Below are 26,850 nucleotides of genomic sequence, written 5' to 3'. Positions count from 1 at the left end.
CTTAGTTGTAACACCTACTAGCACCTGTAAGACAACAGTCAATTAATTGCTATTTCAAATTTAGAACTTCAAAAAAATACATAACGACCATTCCAGATCTTCTTCTTAAACAAAACTGTATGGCCAAGCTCTGATTCCTGGCTGCCTACACCATCTGAAATCAGTCACTCCTATGTTGTCTGAAGTGCTAAAGAACAGCCTGGCATCACCAGAGTCCTTCCAAATTTCCAGAAGGATCTGTTATTTAGATCTTCCTGTGCCCTTTCCACTGGCCAGATCTCCCAAGCCCTCTAATGCTTGCAGCAAGGCTTACATACACAGGTGACAACACTGTCACCCAGCCTGAGCACCAGTTGCTTAAGACTGCAAGGACAAGGTTAGTAAGAAATGAATTTAGTCCCAGGCCTCTCCTGTGGTGGTTCTGATCCTCTGCTATAAAGGTTCAGAAGGTAGAAGAGCAGCCTTTTTTCTACAGAGGGCCTATTCTGAATGCAACCACCTCTAGAGTGGAACTACCCTGGCCAGAGTGATTCCAAGGAATGTTTATCAATATGGTGATACGTGCTTTATATACATATAAATATAAAAAATATATATAAACCATCACACAAGCACAGTTCATGATAATTTAGCTAATTTTCCTATTTTAGTCATAAATCTATGAATATCTATGGTTTAAGGAGTTAATAAAGTTCTTAACCTAACTTTCAGCACAATTTAGCAAAAATATCCACAAAGGAACTGATTAGTATAACTGAAAGAAATAAGAGCAGCAAATACTTCATCAAGCATGCTTCTGGGTAGCACTTACAAATTGGGTTAGCCTTCATTGGGCCAGCAGAAGTAGGGTGGTAATGCATCAGTATGACACCATTTGGACTCCTCAATTACTCTAGTTGTTAAATTGTAAGCCTTAAAAGAAGTACATGTACTGCAAGATATATCTTTAAAATACAAAAAGCAAAGCGTGCCCAAGAATCAAAGACATATCACCAGCTGATAGTGGAAAAATGAGATCCAGAGAAACACTAATTAATGCACAATCTTAAAAATTACAAGATAAAACAAGTCAACTTGGAGCATCAGGGCTGTCAGAATCAACCTTTCTGCCAGGGCTTAAGGGCAACATCTGAAACAGACAAAACCAAGAATGTAAAAAAGGTATCTCAAAAATCCTTTGGATTTTCCTGACCCAAGCCTTGTTTTCGCTCTAGCACGACACCCGTGCAAGACAGGTGCTGTGGACTTCAGCGTGAGTGCAGGATTCAGTGACACCTGGCTCATACTTGAAAAATGCCTGGGAGAAGTTCAGTGAAAAGTTATTCAGACACTCCAATGGATGAAAGAGTAATTCCTCGCCTATGTACCCAGCTGAACAGGACTCTGACAGGTTAAAAAAAGGGGTCAAAAAAAAAAAGCATATACAATATAGAGGTCTCAGAGGTTATTATGTTTTGCAGATTGGATAGCTAAGATTTAGATCCTTCTATTTCTTTTAAAGTTGGCCTGCTTTCAAATGCCTCACTATACACCTCAGAGAATCAGTCACTTTCCAAGAGGCAGACTACAGGACGCTTTCAGCTCCTTTAAAAATATAAAAATATCAAGAGTCACATCAAAGTTATACACCTTGAACCTCCACAGCCAGGAGTCTCAGAAAGACAGCACACCTACTACGCAAATGTAAAAAATCAAAAATTATTTTGTGCCACCTTACACTTACTCTAAGTCTTATAAGCATTCCACATAACCAGCAATATTTGTATCCCAAATTTACACCTGCTTTTAATGTAATAACTTCACTAGCCCCACTCTGGTCACCAGAGCTCCTCTAACACATTAGTTTCATTTACAGTCTGAGTCAATTATTATCAACTGCTACAACACATGTATTTCTTTTGATGAAAAACACACTTGACAAACATATTGTACAATAAAGTTTATTAGCTGTTCTCCTCTTTCTAACAAATGGAATGGATAGTGTTGGTAATTCTTTACAAACCAAAGCGGGTTTGGTTGTGTGGCTGCCCCATGACTGCTGGAAGTACATCCCTCTTACAAACAATCAGTTTCAAACAAGCAATGGCAGGTACCAAATAATGCGGGAATTAGAGAATTTCAGTACTGAAGGTAGTTCCACGTTTTGGTACAACGTATTCGTAACGTTCAGCACAGACGTCTGTGCATTGCAAATGGACGATCTGTCCTGTGCAATCCGAGATGAAGACGAACAGAAAAATAAAATGTGTTGTAGACTCTGAATTCTCCCTTTGGTTAAGACATGCAAATCACAAAGCAGAGGGGGAAGACAAACACCTGAAATTCCATAGAAAAGAGGAGAACTTGCATGAATTTTTTTCTTGTAACTAATATTCCCTGGACTTTATGCCCAGCCACCATAGCCCATTTGATTTCTCATGATTAAGGAAGGTAAATTCTAATTTGTATTTTTATTCAAAACAAAAAGCTAGGAGTAGGTGGTAAAAGAAAAATATATATTTTATATATATATATATTTATACGTGTGCGCAACTATGTAAAGAAAATAATTCCCATAGTTACAGAGTTTAGTTAAAGAAAGTTTAATATATATATATTTATTATAACAAAATAGGCAGTTATTGTGGGTAAAATATTCATTAAAATCTGACCCCTAAGAACACACACATTTTTAGGCTACGAATCATTCTCTCATTGCCCTAATGACCATCTCTGCAGCTGTTTTCTGTATTATTGCCAAAGGAAATTTGGCATTCCTCTGAAAAATACAAGGTTTCCTAGCACCTAAACATATTTTAGGCTCAAAAAGTGTGATGACCATTATCTATAAACAATTTCTGTAACACTATAAATAGTGTTTCACGAGGAAGATTAAAAACATTACATGTCTTTGTCCCTAGCAATTTTTATTGGCAAAAAATGAAAAAATATATTATAAGAATATCCATATGAAATTATGAAAATGAATATCCCTTGAGGAGTAGTAATGGGAGTTCATGAAAATGTTAACTCAAAATTTGAAAGTTTCTCTCTAACTGCCTGGAAAAAAAATACCGTGAGAATAGAATTTAACTGAAAAAATGAAACTTGAAATTGATTGCCCTGACCAAACCATGCTATTAAAGTTAAGCGTGCAAAGTTACTCTTGATTTACAGCTTCCTTGAATACAACTTTTCTTTCAATTGTTATGAAATTTTAAAAGAATGTCTATAAAGCTTTTTTGAAAAAATCTCTGAAAGTTACTTTCCCTTAAACATTAAGGAATTTTACCAAGCAATTCCCTCCCACCCCCATCCCAAACTAATAGCTGGTCAGGCCATTCCACTATCATGATCGAAAAATGGCAAACCAACAACACACAATAATACAAATTGTTTAAACTAAGAGACACCAAATGTAAAGCATTATGGGAACTGCAGAATGTGATGGTTAGGGTATGAACCACGCTGGAAAGAACTAGAGAGGCAGGCTCCACTGGAAGGGCTTAAGAGTCGTCAGATGTAGTATGTGATGTCAGTTAGAAAAAGAAACATAAAAATTTGTTTTCATAATTTTTCCTTTGCTGGAACCCAGATGTAAGGCCCGGACTGTTCCTCTATGATCTGTTTCACTTGGTTGTAGATTTCTTCCAGTGTGTCTCCTTGGACAATAGCTGCAAAAGAGAATGTGGCAATCAGCAATCATCCTTCCTCGCTCCGTACAGAAATCAACACATTCCAAGCCAAGCTATTCTTTTCTCTCAGAGTGGCAAGAGGATTTTAGATTGCTGAAGGAATGGACGCCCACCAAGATTTGTGGTTTCTGTGCTGGAGTGAAGCCCATTGATGGTCCTGCAGGACACACAACGCATCATTTCTCCCACTCTGAGACTCAGGAAGTGGTTTTCACTTTACTACAAGTATACACATAAAACTGAGGAGGTCTCCTTGCTTTTCATATCCACACGTTTGAGTTTGCCTGAGTCAAATCACATCCTAGAGGATGTTCTTTTTGGTCCAGTTCTCATGGGTGTTTCCAACATAAGGCAAGACAGAGTACAGGGCTGTGTCCTCATGCAGTCAAAGTTAGGCTTGGTGAACTCCTCAGCTGGCTCCTGAAACTCCATAGCAAGGCTGCCCAACCTTGGGTTTCCTACCTGCTAGCACTGCCTTTGCGTTTGGCCAAAAAGAGGAGGAACTCTTGGAGTTTGTTGCACAGTCAATAGATTAAAGTTTTACAGGCAACAGCCTTTCTTATATAAAGGTGCAATTTACATTCATATTCTCCAAGGCAAGAAAATAATTAGAAATGAGCCAACAGGGATGTGTTCCGACATAGCAGAGTAAAGCAGTCTGGTGAAAATGAGGATGAAGTTTGAGCTGTTCTTGCCACACTTCAGTCTGATAAAGTAATCACCATAAGACAGCAACTTCTTTTTAATTAAGATCACCACCTCAGTGTTGATAAGCTAAGAAACAAAGTTTAGCACAAAAGATATTCCGGAGGCAGGCCAGAGTCACTCTTTTGTGCATGAATACATTACTGCTACTTCTGAGCTTTGCTTTCATGCAAATAATTTCCTTGCCCACTGTCACGGTGCCTCTGGGAAGAAGCTGTTCCATTATTATAGCTCAAGCATAATGTTTACAGCACAGCAGCGCATTAGAAAGACTTAGAAATGTCTCTGCAACGCAAATAGCCACAAGCTTCAGCATCTTACTTCTCTCCAGCTGTGTTTAACCACACCTCTTCCAAAGCTCAATGCCCTCAAAACAGAAGATGGATGCTCTCTTCATTTGCTTCGGTGAAAAGTTTAAGTCTTAAACTTAACCTGCAGCTGAAGTTGACTTCAGTTACCCACATCGTGTGGTATTTTTTAACGGATTAGGGAATGCTCACACATTCTGTTCTACCACCTGATTGGTAGCAGTCTCCAAATTCTAAGAAATAAGTGGAATTTGTAACATCTTTGTGAATCTCAAAGAGATTCAGAAGCTGCTTTATCAAGGACAGAAGTCTGAGCATTGGTATCTTCCTTTGTCAACAAGTCTTATACTTCTGAGAAGAAACATGGCCCTGAGCACTACAGCGCTTAAAAAGGCTCACAGGTTTTTGAAACATTTTTAATTATTTATTTCCTGGAAAAGTGTCCTGTATAATGCCCTAAGACAGCCTGGGAGAATATCAGCTACTAATATTTAATTAATACATATTAAAATAAACTCATTCGTTTCCTGAGCAACAAATCTGACAGATTCGCAAGTCTTTTGGTAAGGGTCTCTACAGCAGGATGAATTTGCAATGTATGAGGAGAGCCCCATAACCTTCTGGGAACAGACCGATAGAGCTACGGGAGAGGGAGATGCAGTATTGGGATAAACTGATGGCCGCGAGGCAGCAGAGAGGGAGGGAGGCAGCAAAAACGGATGGACTTAAGTCACTCATCATGCACATGCTCATCCATGGCATACACAAATTTGATTTGCTAAATACCCTAATGCTGTAGTGCCCAATTTCCAGAGGCTTAAATTAACTATCACCAGTCTTTACTTCTTAATTTTAAAAACATGGAAATTAATCACTTTCTACATGGAGTTTTGCTGGGCAATTTCAGCTCTGCAAATAAAAGCTTTAAGTGCATAGCATATGAACGAAGCAAACATTTGCATTACAACACTAAGGAAAATGGTAAAAATCTCTCGGTTTTTAAAACTAAAATAAGCTCCCAGCAAATCTGTTGTATCTATTGAACTAATTGATCAAATTGCAGTTAGTGTAGAGGTACTAAGATGGCTCTATCCTCACAACAATTGCAGATCAGCCTGAAAACAACTGGCAGCCTTATCTCAGTGGTGAGACAATTACTATTTTAGAGCAAGCAATAAAATTCAAATTTTAGCAAGGGAAGAGTCTCAAGCAAAACACACCTGTGAAGTGTTCAGTAAATTCTTGCTCCAGTTTCATGGCTCTCTCAAATGTCTTCCTGGCTTGCTCTTCTGTTAAGCGTTTATTCATTTCCCTGAAATTGAAAACAAAGTACATTTAAAAAGTACTATCAAATACTTGGAGTCTTTTAGAGTAAGATTTTAAACTCTTGTCCGACTATTAAGCCTAGTAAGAGGAAGCCTCCTAAATCACACGCTCAAGCAAAGCCTGTAGTGGGAACGAGCTGTTGTGACACTGCATTACTTGGAATTTAGTGCAGTGTTCTCAAGCACTTTCATTTGGATTAGAGACCTCACATAAAAGTCCCTAGAAATTAAACTCTGGAAATTAAATATTGTTTAAAATGTAAATACAATGATTGTCTTCACATAACTTGCAGCTGGCTTTTCAAATACAGTGACAATCTCACAGAATTTAGCCTGAGGTACTTTACTCTTACTCACATGATATTTTCCACTGTTTTGGGTTTAATAAAAATGGAGATTGGGTACAGCTGAGCAATCTGCAACCTTTTGATCGCATTACCAGAAACATCAAGAATGCAATGTTTGCCCTAAGAAATGAGAAAGAAGGAAAAATGGCATTAAGTAAAGTCACAGGTATGCATAGTGTAATCATTTAGAAGAGAAAACATGTCTGCGCTGAAGCCAACAAAATTGCATCGATGATATTGTGATTTTTCACCCTTTTGGCCCAAGGGCCCACAATGCTCCTCTGCTGGGACCATACACCACTTCCGATACTCCCAACCCTTCTTCCTTCCTTTCTCCATCAGACTGCAGCCCAACCAAGAGTGCAGAATCATCCAGTGGAACAGCTGCACTTCAACTATGCCACCAAAACTATTTATTTATTTATTAATAACTTGAGGATCCTTTAGGGAGGTGATCATGTCACAGATGCGGTTCTGAGAGGAGCCAGGTGACTTACTTTTTTCAGGGAAATATGCCACCAGCAGAACTGCTAGGTGGAACTGAATAGAGGCACTCTCCTCCCACCAGGAACCACACAGTGGAATACCAAGGTTGAGACAGTGAGTGCAATTTATTTGGGCTGATTATTTTTTCAGGTTTCTAGAAACAAATAACCATTCCCTGGACAGCTGGAACACAAGGTGGTAGGGCCGCTTTTCTCCCCACCTCTACTCTATTCTCACACTATAGACAATTTTCCAGCTCTCTGGTTTATCTCATCTGAAAGGCTCTTCCTGTTCCTCAGCTCCTCACATCTCCCATAGGCTCATTTTGACCTCACACATTTTTGTTTCTTTCTAAGTGACACAGGAGTTACCTGACATACCCCATCTTAGAAAGGGATCGGGGAAGAGGAACAGAAAATCTGTCAGGTGACTAAAATAATAAAAGCTTTTTCTTTAACAGGTGACCAACATGAACAGCAGAATTATGGGAGCTGGCATACAAACCCACAAGCACCATAAACCCAGAACTCCTGGCAGATCATTCCTGGAGGACACGCTGAGAGCAAGGAAGCGACTGCAGTCTGAACTGCCTGACACACTTCTGCTTCCTGGCAGAAGAGAACACTCGGATCATTTACATTTGATCTCTTGCACAACAAAACCACAGAACTTTATTTGAGGAATCCCTAAAGAGGACAGAAGTGTTCTTCCCACACAAACAATACATTTTTGCTTGCTTTCAACTGATGACAGCTGTTTCCCAGATTCAGTCCATGGATCTGGATGGTGACTTGTATCATTTAAGAAAGGTGTTTGTAGCAGAGTATTTTCCTGCACGTGCTGGCCTGTCCATACCTTTCAAACAGTTTCTCTTTAACTGTGGCACATGCTCTGGGAACTGAGAATTAAGAGCATTACCTGGTTCTTTTCTTTTACTTTTAATTTTATTTTTTTTTCTGGGAGAGTGGAGAGGGCATAAAACCCTTGGAATTTGCTGTGTTTGGCCCAACAATTTGTGCTAGGTCCCAGAGGGTTTTGGAAAAAGGGACTAGACTGCCAGCACAGCAGCTGCACTGGACCTTATGGAATATAACTGTGACATTTAATTCCAAATCAATAATGAATGTGCGTTAACATTGGCCTCAAACACAGAGACTGCAAGCTTCTAATTATTCCAAAGAAAGAGGATATGAAAATTCCTTTCAAGTGAAGATTTGGAAAGACAAGGAAAAGAAATGCCAGTACTTCATGATACAAATTATTATGTTTTCATCCAAGGAAGCTATTTCACTCTTTGCACAGTGCACATAAACAGTATTTTAGGTATTTTTTAGTTTCTTGCTTGCACTTCATCTCACTGAGAAACACAGAACAGCACTCCATGCTTTTTACAATAATTGAATGACATCAAAAAGCATCTTTAGCTGTGTCCATTAGAGGCAATGAAATGAGATAGGGATCAGCTGGAAGCATGGGCCAAGTAAGACAATTTAGAACTACTGCAAGAATACTATTTCTGGTACTTTTGGGGTTAGTAGCAGTCACTTCTGTTGTGTCTTCCCCTAAGTTCATCATAGAGAACTTGGAAATAATCTTTTATATCCTAGTAACAAGACTCACTCTCTCTTAAGCAAGACAGAGAGCAATACAAAGAGGGAGTAGCCCCTGATCCACCTGTTTGCAGCCCTGTCACAATTCTGAAGCCAAGTTCTGAAGGACAGGCCATCGTTTCCAAGAAAAATAATGTTAGCTGGATCCGAGAAACTTCTGCATCTACCCAAAGTCCCATGGTGCCTGTGCAGGAGATTTAATAGCATGGAGACATCTGGTAGTACTTTGTTCTTCACGTCAGTTTTCTAAAAGATACACAATCATTTTGTTTCTTACTAATCCCCTTACATGGCCAAAAGAACACAACCGATTTCAGGCTGGGATGGAACTGCAGGATTCTATCTTAGGTACCAGGTGAAGCAACTGCTGACAGGCTTACAATGTTTAAGCTGTTCAATGGTTTCATCATTTAACTGCATATAATAGTTTCACAACTTCATTCAGCCTCCCATACAAAGTACCGTTTGTTTACTTTAACAATTTTGTAATTAATTTTGTTTACTCTTCTCACTATATATCACAGGGCCAGGTTCCACTCCATAGAAGAACAGACAACTTCAGCACGTGAACCACAGAATCTCACCATGCTTGCCCTGGTTTTGATTCCAGTAAATTAAATTGCCAGAAATAACAACAGTCAACCATGTGGCCAGAATGGTCTACACTATCTACTACCTACTAGGACCACCTACAGTTCCCTGTCACCACACTTACCCTCTGTACATCCAGATTGAAAGTGCTCACGCTTGTGAGTTCCCACCTAGAAAATAGCTGTGTCTTCTCTTACAGAGCAGATAACATTGTCTACTTTAAATGCACCGAATTTGTAAGCAGTACAGCAATAGTCATCAACTTCACATGGCACATTTGCAAAGAATTTTTACTAAAGAAATTCTTTAAAACAAGCATCTTCCTCTAAGAAATAGGCTTCTTTCTTCCCATTCTTTTTCAGAAGGCTCAAGCAAATTTCAGTTTGCATTTAGAAGTGTTTAGATTTTGTAAGAAATAGTTAACTAAAATCTGTTCAGAACAAAAACAGTAAGGTCAGTCTTCAAAATGTAGTGGTAGTTATGGAAAAAGTGTTTCTAAAACTGAGTTTATTACTCTTCCCTGTGTCAGATAAATCCATAAAGGTCATAAAGAATAACATTTTTACAAGTTTTCTTCCGCACAAGAAAGGTCTGTATCAAATAGGTCAGCCCACTAACTGACTCCACCACCACTATTCTTAATTTGTTAATTATCTATGTATGTAAGCAAGGCTAATTTGCCTGTAATTCCAATTATTTCTTTTCTCTTCTCTTCTTGTAAGAGAGCACAAACTACAGTTGCTCTTTTCCCAATGCTTTCATTATTCCAAAGCTTCACTATTTCTTTTTCTACATGCATTTCTGACAATGTGCTTTGTTTCTAGTTTTGTGCAAATTCCTTTTAAAGTCAGAGGGTTCCTAACAGCTTTTCGCCATTCTTCTGTTTTCCCCTGTCAGTACAGTCAGATAATCATCTCAGTAAATGAAAGTAACTGGCACTGATTTACCTTTTCTGCTACTTCTCGCACTGATTGGACACTTGTTCCATAAAGGTGATTATTGTACTGGCCAGCTTCAATGAATTTGTGATCCTGAATATCCTTCTCCATTTGCTCTCGAGAAGTGACAAAATGGTAATCACGTCCATCCACCTCATAATCTCGTTTTGGTCTAGTAGTATCTTTAAATATAAACCAGTAATTTTTAAAGCAAAAAAAAAAACAGTAAATTTTTTTTTTTTTCCCTACAATATCCAAAACCAGCCTCCCATTTATACTTCAAAATTTTCACAAGCAGAGAATGACTGACAAATAAGATAGATCTATAAAGTTTAGATAATATATCAACTTTTTTTAACTCAAAATACAGAGTACATCTATTAAGAAAATTAACAGAAGAAAATAATCTAGAATTGCTTTAGTATTTGCTGAGACTTACGTGGAACACATGAGCCAAATTTGTCTGGAAATTCTGAGATCAGATCATCATTTATTCTGTCTTTCATGGGTCCCAAAACAATCACAGGTCGAGTGTAACTGACTGTTAAAGGAAACACATCAGTCACATTTCAGTATGGTTGCGAACTTTGACAGTTCAGCAAAATAAGCTTTATCACATGGCAATGCTTCTAACACCTAAAATAATACATTCTATTAAAGAGAAGTAAAACATGTTGAAGAATACAAATTAATTAATACCATAGTCACAGTAAGATGTTAGTTCTTCACTCTCAAATCATTATCCTGGGTCAGCAAAGATGAGTCTTAAATTATGAATTCTTTTGGGGAAAAAAAGATATAAATCTTTTCATAAAGTAACAGCCTTCATTCTAATAAAAAAAGCAAAACGAGGAAGTTTGAAAACCTTTTCATTTCAAAGAAGTACTTAAGCAGTAGCAGAGTTTGAAAGGACTAGAGAAATTCTAGTTCTATGTTGGCAAAAGTTGCTTCTTTCCTCTAAGACCACAATTAAATACTGAAATATGAAAAGACTGAACTACATATAGCTTCTGTAACTACTAAACATCCTTACAAAATGAAGTGTAGCAACTTCTAAAGGCAGCTTAATTTTTTATAAGGTTATAAAGAGCTTTTCGTTACAAATTAAGCCTAAGCAGAAAATATCTGATTATACTGCAAGAACCACAAAGACAATAATGCCTAAGTATCTTTGGCATTAACACACAATTTCAGCTGTATAAATTTCAGGTTTAGGTTCAATCTCTCTTTACCGACAAATAAGTCCAAATTAAATAAAGTCTGACCTATAAAATAAATTTAGAGTCTCAGAACAATTTCCTTTCCAGGATATTGATATATTCATAAAAGTCATGTCTTGGAAACAGTAATGGTCGATCTACTAATTTAATAATAAAAGTATTTTCTTAAAGACTAAGGGTGACCACCCTCAAGTTCCATTAGTGTCTGCAGTCCAAGCACCTTTAAATCTATTTTGGTCATTATAGTTCTTTATTTTTCTGGGCTTCTTAAAAAAAAAAGATTACTGTGGAAGTGACTTAGTGGATAATTGCATATAACATGTGCAGGGAATGTGTTACTGCTCGTAAGCAAAGGAACAAGGTGCTTGTTCTTTTATGGTCTTCCCCACACGCTGTGTTAGACTCAGATGGAATTACAACCATGGATATAAAGGCGAAAGCTCCTGGCTCTCTAAAATCTTTAGTTTTATATTATGACAGTCACGAAACCATTAGCTTGTGCAAAGACTCATTCACATCTTTTTCTCTTCGACCTTAACATTAATTTACTTGGTATCGCCATTGTTCCCACTAAACAACTAAGCTATCAGAATCTAGGGAAGTTAATCATAGCTCATAGAATGGCCTAAGCTGGAAGGGACCTTAGAGATCATTTGAATCCAGCCTCCCTGCCGCCAGGGACGCCACCTCTCGACTAGATCAGGCAACACATGGGGACCTGCCAGCTAAAAAGAAGTTTCTCATTTTGTGAGGCCCTCTCGTGTGCATACACACATACATACACACACACACACACATCCAGACCCTGCATCTGCTCATTTGGGGGTAACAACCCTCCTGTTCCCTTGCGTAAGCACGGCTGGCTCAGCACATCGAAGAGGACCTACCATTTCCCCATTTCTAGCGTGGTCTGAACTCATGGACTGCTCATCCATGATTTTATTCGGAACACACCTAAGTTACAAATTCTGTGCTCTAAAAAAAGTAGCTTGTGTTAGTCACGTATAACATTTACTACTTTTGAAAGGTCACTGATGAAAAAGAGCCCATATGCCATGATGAGCGAGCGAGGGGAAAGCCTCTTCAGGCACGTGTGTTCCACATGCCATTAAAAGCAACTGGGCTCTGCCACTCACTGTGTGAAACCAAAAATGAAATCTTGACACTCAAAATTCATGTAAATACATGATGTGTATTTTATTTTGCCACCTTATTTTACAAGTAATAGACACTAACTACTTCCAAAGGACATCCCTTTTACATATTTACTTACAAATATATAAGCTATGTATCAGCTGCTGTAAACAAACCATTAGCACCTGTGGTGGTGAATGGAAAAAGTGAAAATTCTATATCTATTACACGCAGTAAAGCAAGATTGGGACTCAAGGTGAAAAGGAATTTCCAGCATCCCACTGCAAATCAGCAAAAAGCATTTTATCTTAAATACAAGTGTGAAAAAATATTCTGTTCCGTCAATTTCTATCTCGTTCCATTTTTTTTTACTTAGAAAAAAGATCACTTAGCAATTGCTAACCAAATAAGCCATATAAGAAGCCCATACAGAAACTGGAGACTGCCATAATTTAGAGATATTTCAATTAAAGCTTACTGAAGTAGACAAATGATCTATTGACACATTTTTTGCTGTGACAGAAGAAAGGAACTGCAACAGTGAGAATGCTAAAGAAACAGAAAAAATATAATTTCTCAAGTTCACACTGACAAAGCTGTTAAAACATATCAGATTTTCCTTATGCAATGTAAACCACACATAGGAAGTTATTTTAAGTAGCATACCTTTGGGTTTTGCACTACATAATTTAGCAATTCTATTTAATAATTTATGCCTTTACGTTTTATTCATTTGAATAATGGTAACAAGTTCAAAACAGTAAATAAGTTTATCAGAGTGCTCAGTACACAAGGACATATGAAGCATTCTGGTAATTCAGATATTTAGTTTAAAAGGAGTGAGATTTACCAACCTTCTTGTTGATTGACTGGTTCATATGACAAGACATATTCCTCTTGGCCACCTAAAATGTAAATGCAGAGATGTATCTATGTATTTTTTCTAAATATTTAAATTGAGTCATTCAGTAAACTATAAGAATACATTCCTCAGTAATACGCATTACAATGATACTGACGAAGGACATTTTTCAAGAGCGGTGAATTATAAAAATCACAAAGATAAGCCAAACACAATATTTTAAAGCATGAGACACATACAGTATAAATAATTTCCTGGTTTATGTCAGCACGTCAAACTGACATCAGGCGTAAGAAGAATTTTAAAGCATTCCTTGAGATGCTCTTACCCACGTTTCCCTGACTGAAATGCAAGCATGTCATCATTCACTGCCAGAAGCACTACCACCTTCATCACATTCTCCGTACTTCAAAGCCAGCATTTACAGTAACATTTTTCAATGTTTAAACACTGCTGACATCTACATATGTCAAGACGTACGTATCTTCCACTAACTTTATCATGAAGTGGCATTTATGTAACCAACTTCAACAATTCCAATTCTATAAAAAAAAGTTATGACTTTGTATACTAAATAACCATTCTTTTGTTGATGGATTTTTGAAGACAAAGTCAAAAAAACAGAATCCTTTGTATTGTTCGCAAGCTCCAGAAAGCACATCAGCAGTGAATGAAACGACAGTAACTCGATTTTGACCTTTGACAGCTGCAGGCTTTTTAAACGGTAGCGAAAGCATCTGAAATATACCTCAGTTGCCATCTCTCTAAAAGATTATTTCCAGTCTAACATGGTATCTCCAAGTAAGACTTCTTGCAATGAAATCACTAAAAATTAACTCCTTGACAGCAGGGAATTTACAATTCTGAATATATAAGCTCAAATTATATGACATTACCATGAACTTCAAATAAAATAACTCACTTGTTTTGGAACACAAGTCACTAACTGTGGAACCTTCTTTGGAGTTCACAAGCCAGCCTTATAACTGGCAAAGGAACATACCAAAGCTATACCACAGTTGTACAGAAACAGGTGGCAGATGAAGGCTTTTATAAATTCATATATCACTTCTGTATGTCTATTCTTTATTTCATAGCAAATATCATTGATCTTTTAAATATAAAATTTACAAATTAATTGAGAGAAACTTCTCTTATTTGCAATAAATTTGCAATCAAGCTGTAGTACAGCAATACATGAATAAACATATTAATTTTTTAAGTTATCGCAAGTGAGGAATACCTTAAGACAGACACGAGAACATGCAACCTGTATATTTTAATATATCAAAAAGTTACTCATGCAAATGGATTTCAGAATGACAGTATATACTTTCAGAACCCCTTATAAGCTAGAAAGGAATACGGAATCACCAACTATCAACTGATCTATGAAAGATCCAGCTCACATATAATAGATACTTATTTGGAGAAGTCATATTGCTATAAGGTCAAAAATTAGATAACAAAAAGCATCCTCTGATTGAGGGTAAAAAAGTATATATTGTCACTGCTTTTCAGTATTTTGGAAAAATGAATATTAACAGAATGAACCTTTTGAACAACCGTACTCATCTGTAATCAAGATAACTTTCGTATTAGACAGCAGTAAGAAGAAATTAAAACATTTATTTTAATAAAAAGTGCTTGGAATTACACATTCAGATAAGCAAATCCATTCATAATAAAATCAGGACTTCTCAAGGAACAACGGAGTAAAAAAACTAACTAGTACCAATAAAGAGCTTTAAACATAAGGAAAGCAAGTTTTCTCAAGAGAGAGCGGGGAGAGAAGAAAGCAGCAGATTTATGAAGAAACAGTCATGGATATGCAGTGTGTCGTTAAAAATAGTCCAAATTTTTAAGTTTATCAAAGGCAACTTTCATACATGCTCAGTTCTGTTATTCTTAGGGAACACAAATGCCTCCCCAATTTGTTTCTTTGCAATTAGTCTATGACATTGTTTGCATTTTATACACATGTATAAATTTTCTCCTTGGGTGTAGTAATATGGAAGGAAAAAATGTGGATCACCACCTCTGAGAAGATCTACAGCTTCCAGACAAATACATCTTCCTCATTATCCTAACACAAATTATATCTGTTTCTGAAGTGCGCATTACCTACAGTTGGAAGGCAACCAGGAGGTGATCAGCGAGCAAATGAGTGCCCCCCTGAGTGACTTTCACTGTCTCTCCTTTCCATTGTCCTCTTCAAATTCTCAATTTTTTCATCCTCCTGCTCTATTCTATCCCAGGTTCTCGGTCTGGACCATGCACCTTAGTGAAGAGTTGTTCACTCAAAATGACCAGTGGGATTCAAGTTCTGGCTCTGGTTTAAAGACATTTGAAAGCATCGTATTTGAAAGCACTGTGAACATGTAGCACTACTGCAGTTTGGGAAATAGTAAATAGTACAGTAGTTTGCACTAAGTCTAGTAGTTAAAAGATAGTATGTCTTCAGAGAGAGAGTGTGCATGTGTGCCCAGTGTGCTAATTTATAACTGACTCAAGCACTGAATGTGTTGCATATTTTGAAGTCAATTCATACTAAGCACCCACATTTGACAAAATAGGTAAGCGAAAGCTGAAAGCGAGGGTAAATACATGTTTGCTTATCTTTACTTTCGTTAGAAGTATATACATATTAAATCTGAATATCAGTTGTGAGAAATTGTAGATAGTTACTGCACTATTTAACAGATTACACAGTTTAGCTATGCTTCCAGTATTAAGCTCAACAACACATAATTATATTTGTCAGCATTAAATTTACATTTAGGTTTTAATAGGTCCAGCTAGCTCTCATAATTTAAAAAGAAAACAGGAATAGGTTCAAATTAAGCTGAACTAAGAAAATCATAGATCACAACAAAAATATCCATAAAGGAGGTCTGCAATGATTCTCTCTAGTCAGTTTTTAAAAAAAAAAAAAAAAAGACACAGCACAATTTGCAGTACTCACCAAACACATGAATATAGTTTTCACCTGAAGGTGACTGGGCAGTTCTATTTAACATGTAAATACCCCAAAACGACAGACAAACAAAACAAAACGCTACTAAAAGTTTCTAAATAAACAAGGAACTTAAAAACACTTACGGTAACTACTTTCACTATCGCTGGCATTAGAGGTTACATGCTCTGAAATTGCAACACAACGGGAAAAAAAAATAAGGAACATACACTAATGGCATGAGTATAAAAGAAAGCAAACTGACAAAAGTAATCCAGATGAAAGACAATACTGATATTAAAATGCTGAAATCAATACATACTGCATATAAAACTTTTAAGGTACTTCTCATAGCTCTCAGGATCAAGCTTAATTTCATATGAAAGGAACTGATGTTAATAAAAAGAAAATATTAAACAGCACATCAAAATAAGATTACAAAAAGTACACCAATTCACAGTCCAACAGGCAATCCTGCAATTTTTAGGTCTTCACTTTAAGATTTTTTTTGTTGTGCAAAAACTATGGGATTATGCATTTCAACTTCTATGCAGGCCATTTATTGATTATATTAGGAGCCTTGTAGCATAAAATACTGGACTATATTGCAGAAAATACAGAAGAACAAGTTAATAATAGACACTTTCCCATGGTATATTAAATCATTTACTTGAAGTGTGATGCAGAATTGATTTTTTCCACATTTCCCCCAGTTTTCAAAAGCTCCTGATTTTTATTCTGGACTATCTTTATTCATTTCAGGCCTTTTGCTTAGTAATCAAAATACTTCAGTAGCTACAAGGTGTTTGTATTTACTTATTCAAGCTATGTAACTGTGTTAATTTTTTTTTAATAAAAATAATGCAACTGAAGAATTCTGGGTATTAATCTACTCTGTTACCTGAAAATTCTACAAATCTGGTGAACAAATATGAACTTTGATATTGATTAATTTCTTGTAAAGAATCCATTTATTTATTGTAAAGAATCCACAATCAATGAGTGTGCCTACTTGTAATGAAAAACATTAACATTCACAGGTTACAACAGCAAAAAGAGTCTTATGTTTGACATGCACAAATTCATTTGAAATTACGTACCTAACTGTGTCCACACAACAATACATATTGTTGGCATGAGGAGCCTTTATAATGTATTAAATTCAATGTGGTTCCTCCCTTACAATACTGAAGAGAAGGAAGCAAGGGAATTCTAGAGACAATAATACAGTTCTGAAGCAAATATGCTTCTAGTGATTAATAAGTATTTAAAAAGTTAGTCATCATATGTAAACTAATTAACCTTTTAAAATGTTTTTGGATAAAGTGAACCAATATCTTTAAACCACAAATTGCTGGCTAGACAGAACTCCCTCATTTCATTTCTGTGCAGGAAAACCAGACAAATACTTCCTAATGCTTGCAAGTACCAGCAATTTGGTTCCATTTAATTTTCTTGGTTTGGAAAAAGAAAGTCCATATTAGCATGGAAGAGACACGTTAATGATGTTTAAAAGCCTCATGGCAGACCATGAAAGGGAGATGTTGTCAACTGAGGATACAAGTCTTGTGATAATCTGGGTAATGAACGGTCACAACTGGTGAAAACGTAAAATGTGAGCAAGGAGAGGATGCTGTCTTGCAGACCCCAAGTACCACAGCTTGTGTCAGGTGTGCTAAGGCAGCTTCAAGAAGTCTGTGCTGAAAAAACAGGCTAGAAGTCATTGGCTTTTATACCAGAAACACCTACTGATGTTTCTGGACCATCCTACACTGGTTTAAACCAGGTACAGTAAAGCCATAAAGGCTGCTTATGGTCATCTACTGTAAACCATAATAAGGTCGTAAGGTCTCCTGCTCTAGACCAAGAATTTCCTTGAAACTACCAATTTCAAAAACGGAAAAATTAATGTTATAGCTGCTAGAGTTTTTATTTCAGGACTGAGGCCAAGTATAGAAGTTCATCACTGCCTACATGCAATTTCAGGAACACTGTGCATAACAGCAACACCCTTGAAAGAAATGTTATTTTTAATGACCTTTAGTCACACATCTTTAGTGACTAATTTTGCTATTCCGTAAATGCATAATATATGTGTTCAATATGTGTGATGACAGCAAGGTGTTGACTTTTTAAATTTGTCATACAGTGCTGGTGTTTGTGTACACAAGCAGATCTATTAAGAGTACTCAGCAACTTTGGATCTGACTGTATTCAGGTAGGGAACATTTCAGCAAGAAATACAACAAATACTTAATGTTTCCCCTCTATCTATACCTCCTCTATCTGATCTAAAAGTATCATAAGACTTCAAATAAATCAGAAAAAACTCTCAAAGTGTTTGTTAAGCAGTCTTTTTGTTTGTTTTAAATAGTTGTAAAGGCAGTCACCTAGAGAGAGGATTGAAAACTGTAGCTAGTTAAAGTATTATGGCAATGGTTGTACTATTACTGTAAAAAGCCACAGGTTATTTTAAAATAAATAAAACCACAAAGACAAGCTAAAAGTGAAATAAAAAAGAAAAAAAAAATTAACAAATTTAAAAACACAATACTATTGAGGACAAACAAGTAAGCACTGGTAAGGTTCTGAACAACTGAAAAAACCTAACGTGACAGTCACGTGAACTTAAAGTAACACGCTCCTGAAAACAAAAATCCCAGAACATTACAAACTAGAAAAAACTTAGGAAACATTTTCAGAGTCAACCTCCTTATGCCAGTAGAGCACCAGTCTCAAAGAGATCTGCTAAAAAAAAAAGTAGTAATTTTTCAGATGGAGGTTAAAATAACTTGGGAGTATTTTGATCACTTACTCAGGCCTTTTGATCCCATGTCGTCAGGGACCTCCTGCAGAGTAGTCCCCAGAGGGCAAGCAATAAAAAGACAATCACAAAGAAAATAATTGTCAGTAATATATAAAATTGGCGCTACGACAGGAGACAGTTCCCAGAACATCACAGGGGAAGATAAGTCTCTAGGATTTGACCTGTCTGGCACATGAAGTGTAGTCAGCGATGCGACTGGCCGAGAACACAGGTTACAGCAGACCTGGTCTGAAACAGCAAACGTAAGCAACTGCTTTTTGAGAGGACACGTTTCTTCATGCTGGCCGTAACGACAAAAATCAAAATAACCTCTCTTTGTTAGGAAAATTGAATTAGAAAGAATGACTTTGATAAAAACAGTCTAAAGGGACTGATTTGAGAAGCTGTTTTTCACTGCTGTGCTCTCTCCTCCAAGCCAGAAAGAAGGACCCATCGCTGACTGCTGGGCGGCTCTTCCCTTCTCCAGCTATGTACGCGCTGTTACTCAACAGCATTACCCAGCTTATGCCAAACTGGGATACTCTTGAGTTAAATTTTACTTTGACAGCAAACAAACGGTTTTATTGATTTCGTAGATTGGATTGTCATCGGTGCCTCATGCTCGTTAGCCTGTTGCAGCTCATGAAACTGTCTCCATGGTAACACCCTACTGCCAGCTAGCAGGCCCTTCTATGTGTGCTGTGCTCTCCGTGGGATGCCACATACTTACGGTCAATATCACTGGTTTCCTGCTCACTCTGGTCCTTGTTCTTGTAGAAGGGAAATTTTCGGGAAAAGAGGTTCTTTTTACGCTTGTCATTGAATGACTGCTGAAGAAGAGAAGGAGGGGCAAAACAAAGGATGTCTAATGTCTGTGTGAACAAAGGCCCAGAGCAGCAGCTTTATGGAAGCTGACTCCTACAACCACATTATGCAGTGCATATTTCAGTTTAACACTACCTTCTCAGCTCATAAAAAGAGAGATCAGGATCAAGGCTATGTTCATATCTTCTGTATTTCACACCCTTGCTACTGCGAGAACAGGCAGGCTCGTTCTTCCTATCTGGCCTGACCTGTATTTCACAAATTTAGGCTTGCTGGGAATGTAAGAAGATGTGAAAAACTAAGCTGCTATAAGATGGCCAAACCATTATGAACTCAAAGTCAATTAAATCACAGGGGTTGCAGAATTTTAAAAAATGCTGAGGCTTTACACATGCTTTTGCAAACAGCCAACATCATAACAGAAGCATTTGCCAGTGTTACCCATTTGCAAAGGCAAAACTAAATACTTTGGTGACAGCTACTAAATAACATACAATACAGTTAAGGAAAATGGAAGTTAAAAGGTGGAATTGCACTGAATGCTCTTACGAGAATGCAAAGTAACAATAAAAAAGGAAAATAAAGTGTCTAGCTAAAATACCCCAAACAATAAATAAATAAATAAATAAACCAATCAACCAAAGAAACATCCCCAAAACCAGTATTTGTTTCAATCTTTCACAACTGCAATTCATTGCTAGTTCACTGGAAGAAATGACTGCTCTACATAAGCCTGCATGCCAGTATCAAGATTAACCTTCAGAAGATACTTTCACTTGTTTACTACGAAAATTATTTTTAAAGGGTGAATTTATATAGAATTATCATGTGAAAAACTCTGTATGTCTAAGGATCATGTTCAGCAACTTTTGACATTAACTGCCTGTGTTGCTGAAGAATTTCTACCTCTCAGTTGCTCGAGTTACCTGCACAGACCTATACATATCCACCCACTGGATTATAAACTCTTATTGTGCTCTCTTTCTAAACGGAGAGCATCAATGTGTTTTCATTCACATATAGGTACTTTTACAGGTATAATTAAAACAGAATGTCGTAGTATCTGCCATGTTTTCTGCTGAAGACATCAGGTGACTACAGCACCTTTAATTTAGTATTCCAAGTCAATAAAAACTCCATGTGTAAATAAAACAGTAACATTTTTATTGCAATCATGCCCAGAATTCGAATACAGCTCACTTAAAGCCAGCTGAATTTTCTTTTCTTGTTTATGCCTAAGTGAATTATCTGACAAGTTTTACTAAGACAAGAAATTTCCCATGTTTTTGTCATTTTGTTTGGATGGCAAGAGTGAGAAAACGCCCAACAGGGTTTTGAGACCCTGTGCTGCAGGGAGACTCTATTTCCAAGCCAAGGAAGCCCATGTACAGCAGGGAGTAATAAAACTTCCACAGAACCACATTTTAAAAACTACCTTTAAAAAAAATAAACCAAAATCATTTTCAATTCATACATTAAAGACTCTATTAACAGCTATTTCTAAAATTTGGAGTGTGTTAACTTTCAAGTAATTGTCTCTCTCTGGCCAGTGTGAGCTCATCTTCCGCTATTATATGCAATATAGTTGCAAAAAGTTATATTAGCTTTTCTACCAGCATCGAGTATAGAATGAAGTATAGTAATACCTAGGGGTCAACCAGGATAAAGTGTTTTCCAAATGGTGGGCCACCTTCTTTAGTACAATTACAAATTTAGACTTTGGTCTTCCTAAGAGAACACCTACAGTGCAACACAAAAGCTGCATCCTGCTACAGTATTAACAGTTCTTCTGGCCATCTGTTTTAATACAAACTTGCTTGGTAATATCTGCTACTGAAACATCCTCTCATATTTTCACTATTCTAGTTTAAAAAAAAAAATCACTTAAAATTACCCGGTATTAAAAAGGCACATGGTACCAAGGGAACACAGTCATTGACACTGAGCTCTGGAAATAGCAATACTGTGTTAACTACGAAATCCCTAAAACTTTAATTGGCTGGCATCTCTGATCAACTAAATCTGTCACTCCACTGTGAGAACTGGTAAATGATCAACCTGACATATGGACAAAAGAGCTGCTTTCGAGCCAATCATAGGCTTGCAGGGACCATAGCTGGCATGCTGAAGGTTGTAGGTTATAGCTCTTCCTGACTTTATCTGAAGTCAACAAGTGACTGCAATTGATTTCTCATAACCAGAAAGGGCAAAAGAACAGGGGAACTATATGCAACAAGCTAAAATGGTGCAATTTAACTGCGGTGGAGAGACTCTGCAATTTGTATAGTTAAAGTAAAAGTAGTGGCTGATTTACTGTACTTCATAAAATGTAATTGGGTTCTTCATCTTAATTTTGAAAATATTTCATAACAATAATTATCTGAACTTTCTGTACAGTAAATCTTACTGAACTAATATTAATTTTTTTATACTGCATGTATAACGGTCAGAGTCAGTTCCATTGCCAAAAATAAGGAGAAAATAAAAGTAATATGATACTGATTTTGCATAAAAGATTAGCCAAAAGATTATTTTTAAAAGATACCATGATTATAAAAAGCTAGAGAGAATTGCTTATTAGTTGCAAATGCACAGTAATTGTATTAAATTTTTCATAAGCCCACTGCAAATCAAACAGGCATTGTAAGCAAGAATATATTAAAACAGAAGCAGCACAGAAAGTGAGATAAATGTGTACATGAAAGGAATAAACGAGAAAAAAATAACCATTTCTGCTCCAGATTTTTTAGCTTTCCTTAAAATGAAAGGAACATGGATTTTGATGTTTGACATTGCTAGGGTTATTTTTTTTAAGATTTTAATGTAGAAATTTTGAAGAATTGAACAACGTTGGTATTTTATCCTGCCCGTGGAGATTTATCACATACAGACACAGGAAGGCACATGGTCCATGAGAACACACAGGGTGCAGACAACTTACTGTGAAAAATACCACTATGACAAATACAGGAAGAATACTTTAAGGAGAAACTGTACTGTTAAAACATTTACAGCTGAAGCAAAATATTGTGAACAGCATAAGTGTGTTTGCAAAATGAAATGTTACTAAAGAGAAAGAACTGCAGTTCTGTATCAATGGCAAGCGTAGTTGCTTTTCCACTCAGTATTCCGTGCAAATCTTTGGTGCTGTGCTAGTGCACAGTGACCGCGCACCAACTCTGCTCTTGTCAAAATGACACTTCAAATATATCATTAATTGTTTGCAGTTTACTGGTAGACAAACTACAAAACCATGCAATTATCTTTCAAAGAACATTTGAAAAATTTATGTAATTGAAATAATCTTAAGTATTTAAGCCATTGTCTTTAGGTGACTTCTAAAAAGTGAACTTAAATTACAAAAATTATCAGATTAAAAATTACCACAGCAGTTGATAACGTTTCATTCCAATACTTAAATACGAATGCACCCAAACAGAAAAAACTGCAAATAATCCACTGAATCCTTGAGGACACCGTAACTGTTCATCAGAAAATATGAGATATTGATTCCCTTTTAAACAAATATTTATAGAAAAAAAATAACATGACATTTTCTTCACTGATAAACTAAACTGAAAGCTTTGCCATGTAGCAGACGGATGAACATATGGATTTAACAGTTTTAAAAAGTATAAACTGCTATACTGCCAAGTGTTGAAGATCTAATATTTTTTATATATGAAATAAATTACTAAATAAATCTTTGGGATTTACAATAATGACTAATGCTACAGCACTAGAAAATAATCACTATTTAAGAAATAGCTTCCTTGGGAGCTTAAGGCATGTTTCAGATTTTTAAACATGACAATATGTTATTATTTTGGAAGGCTCCTGCATCTAAAGCGCACACAACTAAGTTTCAAATTACTACTGCTAGAAACTGTAAGGTTGTGAAATTGTTTCTCAATTTCAAAACAACCAAAACATTGCAAAAAAAGCCTCACTCTCAGAATAAAAGGTTTGGCCACTATCATGAAGAAATTTCTATAATTTTGGCTACAAACATTCCTGTCACTACTCAGGCTGCTACACTGCTTTCCCACCACACGTTTGCATCATGTGTACAGGGATGGAGATTGCATATCATGCAGTTAATTGCACCAAGGGACTAATTAAAATTGAATCCAGTATTTCTTTTGGCTTGAGTTACTTTTCAGCTATATTAGCTATTTTATATGATTTGAGCACAGCCACATCAGTATTTGAGCCAACAGACAGCAACAGTGAGAAAAATCAGCTGTGAGCTGGAGACTGATTCTCATCAGCACTGGCCTTGAGTTTTTGTTGGCCTGTGGCCTTGTCTGAAAGTCTTCAAAGCTTCTTTATCCATAGTCGTAACTATAAACTACTTTATGCTACGTAACTAAACAACTACTAAAAACCAGTTTAGAATGTAACTGTGCATTCTAAAACTTCATTTCATCACAGGCACTTTGTAGAGCTTTACTTCCTTGTCTTCTAGATGCATTAAAAAGAACCTTAAACAGAGGAAAATTTTACTTTTTCTGAAAATTGTTAGTAATCCACACACACACACGAAAGGTGTCCAGGAGTACAATTCATACTGAAGGACTACACTGCTTCATAAATAGCACTTGCAGAGCTGTTAGAACTGGCACTGTTCAATATTTGATCAGCATCTACAACTCCTATTACATTATAGTATTAACAATAACATATATTTCTAAGCTAATTCTTGAAATAATTTGCCATGTTCTGGCAATTCAAGTTTGCTTGTGTGCTCGGAATTATTTTATTTCTATTTGACAGTATTTAATCTTTTCACCAAAATCTGAAGCTGAATCTGCATATGTAAACCACTGAAAAATGTTACCATTCATAATGTCAGGTGTAATCAGCACTTCATTAACTCACCCCTTTATCTCCTCTTGTTTTGGAATTGAATTTCACCGTCTTCAAACGGGCTCGTTCTTTTTTCTCAACTCTACCACAAAAGCATACACAAAAAAGGTAAATTAGCAAAATTATAGACCTTCAGGTTACTTTGTTACAACATAAGCATAAGGGTGTACCTTTTGTAGTAATAGATTTTTATTGTTGATGACACCTTCAGAACATGGAAGCCTGCTAATAGCAAACTGTATTTAAAAAGCAAGTGAGGATCTGTGAGGATATTGGAGTATTTTGTGATGAGATAGGTTCAATAAATCCGGAGGGCGCAATAAGAAAACACGACATAGTAAGGGAACGGCCTCAATTATGAGGCAACAGCAGATACTGAGATTCAGAGCAACTAATCTGTTATTTAGGTCTCTAGTATGCCAACAACCCATCACTTTGTCTGTGTTTACTCTGGCCACCAAAGAAAGATTTGATAGTTTTCCAGGATTTGGGTAGAGAGAATCCATGGTAGTGTTGTGATTTGAACAAAATTCACTTTGCACCTGTTCATACATAAATGGTGTAATGCTATTAAACCCACACATAATGTCATTAAATTGATAACTTGCTTACAGTGGTAAGAGAGAAATGTATCAACATCAGCATTCACCTCCTAAGACTAAATAGGTTTCTAACAAACTTCTCATTGAGTTAGTCAGAATCCCACCAAAGATGACTTCAAAAAAAAATAGAAAAAAATCAAACAAGTGGCTGATGTGATAGAGAATTCACAGCAAAGAACATAGTATATGCGCTAATCATATCAGACGTTTTATAGCAGACATGTCAAAGTCAATAAAGTATGACATACCTGCGTTTGCTTGGGATAACTCCAATTTCATCACTTTCTCCATCTGGAGTTACCTGCCGCGCTTGCCACCATTCATCATCAGAAGCATTAATGACATGGAGAATATCACCAAATTTGAAGTTCAGTCCTTGACTTGGAAGGCCACTATCTTTAGTTTTGTCATAGTCAAAAAGAGCTCTGCATTGCGAAGAAAAAAAAACAAGCATAGAATAAGCAAGAGGGGGAGTATGAGTAGCGCACAATATGAAGCAAGCTGCCTGTGTTGTTCATAAATGTTGTTCATAAATGTTGTTCATCCTTCTGACAGTAGCTTAGAACAAGAATGTCAAATGCACTCTCTCTAACACACACACACAGAATATGTAGCATAGTGCTCACACACACTTGTAAGGTTTAATGAATGAGAGCAAACTTTATCCAGAGCAAAACTCCAGTGCTTTACAAAAGGTCCACAGAAGGTGCCTCCTGCAATTCACTAAGTACTTTACACAGAGCAAGTCACATGTCTGCCTAGGATAAAAGAGTCAAACAAGTATCTGAAGCATACAGCTGCGTCAAAAGTTCTGTAATATCCATTGTTTTGTATAAGTTTTAAATTGGAATTATTTTAGGAAATAAAAAGTAATGTCTGTCTTTAAAATAAAAGTCAATATCCTGATCGAACGGTTGCAGGGGACGGAACAATGATCCAGGGAACTCCAGGCTTGTTAGCTTGACTTCAGTTTCAGGAAAGCTGATGGAGCAGATCACCCCGTGTTCCATCATGCAACACACGCAGGAAACCAGGTGATCAAATCCAGTCAGCAGGGTTTATGAAGGGCAGGTCCTGTTTAACAAACCTGATGTCCTTCTATGACAGGGTGACCCACGGGCTGGAAAGGCTGTGGATATTGTCTGCCTTGACTTCAGTTAAGGCATTTGACACTGCTGCCCACAGCATTCTCCTACGGAAATTGGCTGCTCTCGGCTTGGATGGGCATACGCTTTGCTGGGTGAAAAACTGGTTGGATGGCTGAGCCCAAAGAGTTGTGGTCAGTGGAGTTAAATCCAGCTGGCAGCTGGTAACGAGTGGTGTCCTCCAGGGCTCAGTACTGGAGCCGTTTTTATCAGTGATTTGGATGAGGGGACAGAGTGTGCTCTTACTAAGTTTGCAGATGACACCCAGCTGGGTCCAAGTGTCAATTTGCTTGAGGGTAGGGAGGCTCTACAGAGGGATCTGGACAGGCTGGATCGCTGGGCCAAGGCCAATTGCATGAGTTTCAATAAGGCCAAATGCCAGGTCCTGCACTTTGGCCACAACAGCCCCCAGCAGCGCCACAGGCTTGGGGAGGAGTGGCTGGAGAG

General features: G+C 37.0%; 1 protein-coding gene across 7 annotated transcripts in view; it reads right to left on the bottom strand.

Moving 5' to 3' along the window:
- Positions 1 to 2,457: 2,457 nt before the first annotated feature.
- The window catches only part of LOC104276182 (disks large homolog 1), a 30,664-nt gene continuing 6,271 nt past the window's right edge, over positions 2,458 to 26,850 (bottom strand). Inside the window, exons 2-12 of one of the 7 annotated variants that reach the window (XM_009872400.1) lie at positions 25,507 to 25,683; positions 24,669 to 24,738; positions 20,436 to 20,462; positions 18,972 to 19,002; positions 16,303 to 16,344; positions 13,193 to 13,243; positions 10,424 to 10,525; positions 9,994 to 10,166; positions 6,370 to 6,479; positions 5,908 to 5,999; positions 2,458 to 3,653 (exon numbers count right to left, since the gene is read on the bottom strand). In XM_009872400.1, the coding sequence (XP_009870702.1) occupies positions 3,547 to 3,653; positions 5,908 to 5,999; positions 6,370 to 6,479; positions 9,994 to 10,166; positions 10,424 to 10,525; positions 13,193 to 13,243; positions 16,303 to 16,344; positions 18,972 to 19,002; positions 20,436 to 20,462; positions 24,669 to 24,738; positions 25,507 to 25,683 (982 nt within the window). In that variant the 3' untranslated portion in view covers positions 2,458 to 3,546. Of the gene's footprint in view, positions 3,654 to 5,907; positions 6,000 to 6,369; positions 6,480 to 9,993; positions 10,167 to 10,423; positions 10,526 to 13,192; positions 13,244 to 14,754; positions 14,791 to 16,302; positions 16,345 to 18,971; positions 19,006 to 19,692; positions 19,793 to 20,435; positions 20,463 to 24,668; positions 24,739 to 25,506; positions 25,684 to 26,850 lie in introns of all 7 variants that reach the window. The other 6 variants (XM_009872399.1, XM_009872395.1, XM_009872396.1 and 3 more) reach the window with 6 other exon arrangements.

The sequence above is a fragment of the Apaloderma vittatum genome, unplaced genomic scaffold, assembly GCF_000703405.1.
Source record: "Apaloderma vittatum isolate BGI_N311 unplaced genomic scaffold, ASM70340v1 scaffold1377, whole genome shotgun sequence".
NCBI classification, from domain to species: Eukaryota; Metazoa; Chordata; class Aves; order Trogoniformes; family Trogonidae; genus Apaloderma; species Apaloderma vittatum.
The sequence above is the reverse complement of the archived record's forward strand: the minus strand, read 5'-3'. Positions and strand labels throughout refer to the sequence as shown.